This window comes from Myotis nattereri, assembly GCF_964212035.1.
Source record: "Myotis nattereri genome assembly, chromosome: 3".
Lineage (NCBI taxonomy): Eukaryota > Metazoa > Chordata > Mammalia > Chiroptera > Vespertilionidae > Myotis > Myotis nattereri.
The window spans coordinates 56378565-56385001 of NC_138077.1; the positions used below are offsets into that span (position 1 = coordinate 56378565).

At 46.3% G+C, this 6437-nt stretch overlaps 1 protein-coding gene across 7 annotated transcripts in view; it reads right to left on the reverse strand.

The window, feature by feature from the left end:
• Window positions 1–6190, reverse strand: part of KALRN (kalirin RhoGEF kinase) — a 573479-nt gene extending 567289 nt beyond the window's left edge. For all 7 annotated transcript variants that reach the window (XM_081085419.1, XM_081085418.1, XM_081085412.1 and 4 more), the window contains exon 1: window positions 5990–6190. In XM_081085419.1, coding sequence (XP_080941545.1) covers window positions 5990–6056 — 67 coding nt within the window. In that variant the 5' untranslated portion in view covers window positions 6057–6190. The remainder of the gene's footprint in view (window positions 1–5989) is intronic.
• Between the last annotated feature and the right edge of the window lie 247 nt (window positions 6191–6437).

The window sequence follows — 6437 nt, forward strand, 5'->3', positions numbered from 1 at the left end:
ATTAAAGTAACTTCTTTATTTATTATATGAATATTCAGCTCAAATGGGAAGGTGATTACAACCTAACTTCTTCTAGTTAGGAGATTCCCAAAACAGGAGAGCCATCCGATGCACTTTTCATACACATGCTGCACGCTCTTCTTTCCTTTTTCCTACTGACCACAGGAGGGGAGGAACAAGTCAGGACAGCTGGCTCAAAGAAGCCACACATCATGCAGGCGCATATATGCAACAGCTAACAAGAGCAGGACAAGCAAAACTAAGATGGGTATCCAGCCTGGTAGTCCATGGCAGGCTAGGAAATGGACTAAGCAGAGATACCAAGTCTGACCCAGTCAGCACCAGAGCTGAGCAGCAAGCAAGCCAACGGCAGGGCATCTGTCAGTGACAGGAAACCAGGGACCAGGAAAAAGGCTGTAGGCATGGGAAGGAAGAGACCAAAGATCATGGTGCTCTAAGAGCTACGGCCGTGAGGGCCAGTTGCCTCCTGACCCTGCACTGCCCCTGGGCAGCCAATCCTTGGAGTAAAACTTTTGGAAGGTTTGAAGGTTGAGGCACAGAGAATGGCCACACAGGGAGAGGCGAACTTCAGCGAGAAACACAAGTGGATTCCTGGCTGAAGAAGAGCCCAACACCATGAAGGCTTGAGGTGAGTTCCTGTCCTCACCGCCCATCTATCCAGAAGGAAAAAGGGATTTTTCTTTCTCTAGTTGGAGCCTGAACACGGACAGTGCCCACCTACTGAAGTTATACTAAACAGGTAAGGAAAGCTGTTTTGTTGTTGTTTGACATCATCTCAAACTCCAGAGCCCTAGGCAGCCTGAACAGAGAGTGATAAATCCAAGGCAAGCTGGGGCCAGGCAACATCCTGGGACACAGGTAAATTTTTCTCTGGAAATATAAAGTTAAGTAGTGATAGAAAATGGTTGAAGTTTCTGAAGAAAGTTACATAAATCATAGACAAGGGATTGTGATCTTTTACATTTTGTTTCTTAGTGTAGTCCTATGTTCATGCCTGTGTTTATTATTCTCATACAGTGACTGATCTCTCACTTATTTTCTTACTTTGCTGAAGAGTCATTTTTGCCTCTACTCTCTGACATCCAGGGAAAAGGATGGCACGGAGCACTTCTCAGCCCGCGCTGTCAGTAGGATCAGCCTCAGAGCTCTTTAACATGCCAGTCTCCAGCCTCCTTTCCAGCAACTCTAATGTAACTGGCCGGGAGATGTGAGGAGGGAGGAACTGGACATTGTGCTAAGAGCTCCCAGATGTATCTAATACTGTACATCCTAGAGATGAGAACCAGTGGTTTCTAACCCAGAATCCAAAGCTCTTTGTGGTAGCTACAGGAATGTAGACGAAGAACCAAGAAGAAATTAGCGGCCTTAAGTCTATGTTGTAAATTCAACATATCACTTAAGTTTTCCACAGTCATTTTTGTACTTCTGTCCCCATTTCACCTTATTCACAGACCTCCTACAGTTATTTCCTTTATAATGTTTTAATTCAACTCCATTTTTTACTTAAATTTCTTTTTAAAATAAACTAGTGGAGTAGGGCTGATAGGCAGGAGCAAAAGAAGACTGGCTCCTAGGAAGAAAAAGCACTCACTCAGAGCCAGAAGTCAGGGAAGTCAGGAAGGGGCAGACTGGCTCAGGGCGGGAAACCCAGGATCCACATGGCAAAGTTGGCACATACATAGGGGTGAGAAGCGATGGAGGCCTGGCAATGGTTTAGAGCAGGGGTCCTCAAACTACGGCCCACGGGCCACATGCAAATACAAATATTGTATTTGTCTCCCGTTTTGTTTTTTTACTTCAAAATAAGATATGTGCAGTGTGCATAGGAATTTGTTCATAGTTTTTTTTTAAAAAACTATAGTCCGGCCCTCCAACCGTCTGAGGGACAGTGAACTGGCCCAGTGTTTAAAAAGTTTGAGGACCCCTGGTTTAGAGAATAAGAGAAGAATGCCAGGGAAGGGGGTTACAGGCAGCATGGAGCTGTGCCTTTAAAGGAGCCCTAGGGGCAGAAGGAGAGAAAGGACTGAAGGAGCAGTGAGGCTGGAGGAGGCGGCCATCTGGGGACCAGAGATGAAGGCAGGGCAGAGTGAGGCCCAGGTAGGGCTGGTGGAAAGGAAAAGAGAGGCAAAGAGGTGGGAATGAGGGGAGATCTGAGGGAAGGGTGGGCCTGCACGGGATGGGATGGGATGGGGTGGGATGGGGTGGGATGGGATGGGATGGGGGCAAGGGGTGGACAGCTCAGCAGGCAGGTCAGATTGTCCTTCAGACAGTGCCAGGCAGTGACCAGCAGGAGAACCCCCAGCAACCCCTGCAAACTGCCTGAACATACCTCATGCACTACGAGAGGTGGAGGTTCCCACACCTGGGAAACACTGCCGGACACTTTATGAATAAAGAACAACAGTATTTTCACTCTTCCCCTTTCACTACCATAAAAACAGGTGAACAAAGAAATATAAACCTCCACCTCACTTGTCAGGTTCCCATGGAGACACCAAAACTCAACAACAAAAAGCAATGTTACTTCTCTTCTCTCATACACCACTCATATGTCGTATCTTTCTTCTGATGGACAATCCCACCATAGGAACCATCTCCGTAGTCACTGTAACAAACACCCAGCAGAGTGGCAAACGCCCAGCAACAAACACTGTAAAAACAGCATCTGCTATTAATGAAATAAGTCATGTTTCTGAGCAAGCTGGCAGTTCATTACCATATAAATCCTTACATATCGTTAACTACAGTCCTAGAAAACAATCCCTTTGCTTTGGGGGGAGACAAAAAATTGGTTTGCAATCACCAAGCATACACTGTCAACCCTTCATAAAGTTTATTTCTGCTCTATGATGTGTTCTAATGCATTTTCCTAGGTGTGTCAAACCACAGATCCATTTATCCCCCAGTCGTAGCCAAGGGAATGACTCAGGCTGGTGCACAGCTTGTCGATTATTTCAGCTTCCTGGGCTAAACTCATCATTTCCCACTTCTACTCATTTCTTATTCCCTCCTCACTTTCTTGAGGCTGTTACTTTCAAGATGACATGAGGCATGACAATGTCTGGGTGAAATAACATAAAACCCTAAACCAGATGAAGGGAGCTAAATTCTGTTACTCTAAAGAGAGATCTAAGAGGATTTTGTTCATTGCCCGGAAGGACCGGTTCATCACTTATCCATTCATTCAACAAATATTTATGAGCATCTCCCATGAGCTAGCTCAGTCTAGCATACCATGTTAAAGCATGCCATTGTCTATACAATGTTAGTTAACATTAGTTACTAGAGGGAAGGCGCTATATCCAAAAATGCTGCTTGAACATGGATGTGGGTGTGCACACATGCACAAGTGTAATACTGTGATACCCATTAATCAGACTGGGCAATATAATCAACACCCAACCCCCCGGAAATAAGTTGCCCTACACAGTCAGAAACTGCTAGTCTAAAGCCTCACATTCAAGAAAACCTTAAAGACACTGCTTATGGAAGACCATGAGCTTTCCAGTTACAGCCGCACATGATGACAAAACATGCATGAAAGAACACAATTCTGGCAACCAACTTCTGCTTAATCAAGGAGACAGCTTAATCCTTCAACCCATAAATTCATTAACTTGACATTTCTAAGAATGCCTGACACTTTTACAAACACTAACACAATTTCCCCAAAATTCTACAATATAGATGTTGTCGTTAATATTCCCATTTTTCAGTTTAACAAACTGAGGGTCAGTTTGAGGGTAAATCATTTATTCAAGCGTACTTAGAAAGTAATGGAGCCGAAACTTAAACCTTGGTTTGTAAGTCATGGACTCAGGCATTTTCTAAAAAATAAAACTTAATTATTGGTAGTATAGCTTATGCATTAACACCTAGTTTCTTCTTATAGTTAGCATCATATGTCAGTTGGAATCTTGTTTTAATTCATGTAAGTATAAATTATCTCTAAGCCTCTAACACAGTGGTTCTCAACCTTCCTAATGCCGCGACCCTGTAATACAGTTCCTCATGTTGTGGTGACCCCCAATTTCATTGTTACAAATTGAACATAATTAAAGCATAGTGATTCGTCACAACAACAATATGTAATTATATAGTGTTTTCCGATGGTCTTAGGAGACCCCTGTGAAAGGGTCGTTGGACCCCCAAAGGGGTCGCGACCCACAGATTGAGAACCGCTGCTCTAACAATTCTTTTTTTTTTTAAATATATCTTATTGATTTTTTACATAGATGAAGGGAGAGGGATAGAGAGTTAGAAACATCGATGAGAGAGAAACATCCATCAGCTGCCTCCTGCACACCCCCCACTGGGGATGTGCCCGCAACCAAGGTACATGCCCTTGACTGGAATCGAACCTGGGACCCTTGAGTCCGCAGGCCGACGCTCTATCCACTGAACCAAACCGGTTAGGGCTAACAATTCTTAATTGGGCTTTTCTCAGCTCCTGGTGATCACATACCACCTGTTCCTATCTGTCCTAAAATGTTTGTGGGAGAATAAAAATTAATTGTCTTGGTATGAAAACTAACATTTAAGAGGCACTTTCTTCATGCCAGGCACTAGGATAGCATCTCACTGAACCCCTACAGCAACTTTCTGAGTTGGTGCTACTGTTATCACCACCATCCCCTTCTATAATGGAAGAAAGGAGCACAGAGAGGTTAAGAACTGGCCTGAGGTCACACTGATAAGGGGGATTCACACCTGTGGTCTCCTTTCCCCTTCCCCAGGGCTATGATTTCCACCGGTTAGAAGTTCTGGCTCTCTTCCTAACATTCTCATCTCATCTCAAGTCGGGGCTCCCGCTGGCCTGTTTCTCAATGCTAGGGAGAGACTGCTTTTCACATGTGCTGGTTCGGTTTCCTCCATCTTTGATTTCTCCTCGATAAGAGCCCTGCTCTGTGCAGCTCTCTGCTTCCAGCTGGTACTGACCTCCTGGCACACCTGAGCCCGTTCCCGATGGAGATGAATGCACACTGGGGTAGGCAGCAGGGCTTCCCCAGCACCATCTTTTCCGTCAGCAGTTTGATCTCATTCTCATCAAAACCTCTTAAAGGAGCCAAAGCTTTTTAAAAATAACACTAAACATTTTGTTAAACCAATGGCTTTTCCTTACAATGCAATGTCTGGATTTGTGTCACGTGACCAGGAAATTTAAATGGCATTAATATTTTATGGTGGACTGTCTTAAGGTCAAGTTAATCTGAGGACTAAAACGGAACTTTCCCTTCCCTTTCCACTAACTGCAAGTGCTGCACCGGCTCTCCCCACAGACAACCCACAAAGGGAGCTGTCCTCAGGACAGGTGCTGTAGCTCCAGATGCTGAGAGGTGTGGGAGGAGGAAAGAACACTTACAGAGCGCCTACTGTGCACCAGTCATTATGCCGTGTGTTTTACAGGTATGAGATAAATAATAAGTCCACAACAACCCCAGCAGAGAGGTCTTACCATGCCCATTTACAGGCGGGGAAACCAGCTCAGAAAGGCCACCTCAGTCAGGCGGGGGTCACAGAGGTGGGGAGCCGCAGAACTGAGATGTGAGCCTGTGTGGGTTTGCCCCCAGCAGCTTGCTGCAGGGACCCTTCTCCTTGCTGCACTGCTTCTCAGGGTTCTGTCGGCAGCCCTGTGAGGCAGGGCTTACCTTGTCTTTCCCTACGGTACTGAGCAAGAAATGAGATCCTGATACACAGATGTGCCCCACATGGCCCCGTGCTCCTGACTCCCAGCTGGGTCACAAACGTCCCCGGAAAAACTGCCTTTTCTTACTTTCATGGGCTGGCGACTGGCCTCTGTCATTCCCTCTTCTCTCCCTTCTTGCTCTCTGCGCACCTTGCTGCTGTGTCTTTCTGTTTCTATCTCTGTCTGTGTCTATGTGTGTATATCTTCCTTCCTCTGTCTCTCTTAAGCACACACACACACACACACACACACACACACACACACACACACACTCAGGAATACCTCGATCCAGCAGCCGGAGCAAGCGGAGATACCAGAGATACCACTGGTCCCAGAAGCGGTCCGTCATCCCACCCTGAACTCATCCTTCACAACCAGTCCCCTCAGCAGAGCCTCCTTCCACTAGCGCTGATTGAGGAGGCCGGAATTTCTTGACGTGGGGCTCGCACGCAGCCTGTTCTAAGCAAATGCCTGCCTGCGAAGACAACCACCAGTCCACCCACACAGAGGCTGACTGTGCCAGGAGCCCGTTTCGCAGCAACAAAGGAACAAGAGCAGAATACCGCCGCCTGTGCAGATGAGCCTGCATGGGCCCAAGAGGAGGTCAGCGGTGGGGAGCTGAGGCAGGGAGGGCTTTCACAAAGAGGTTAGGCTAGAGGTGGTCTTAGGAAGGAATCCACCTTAAGAAGGAATCCAGTCATGGTCAAGTCTTGAATTTAATTCCAGAATC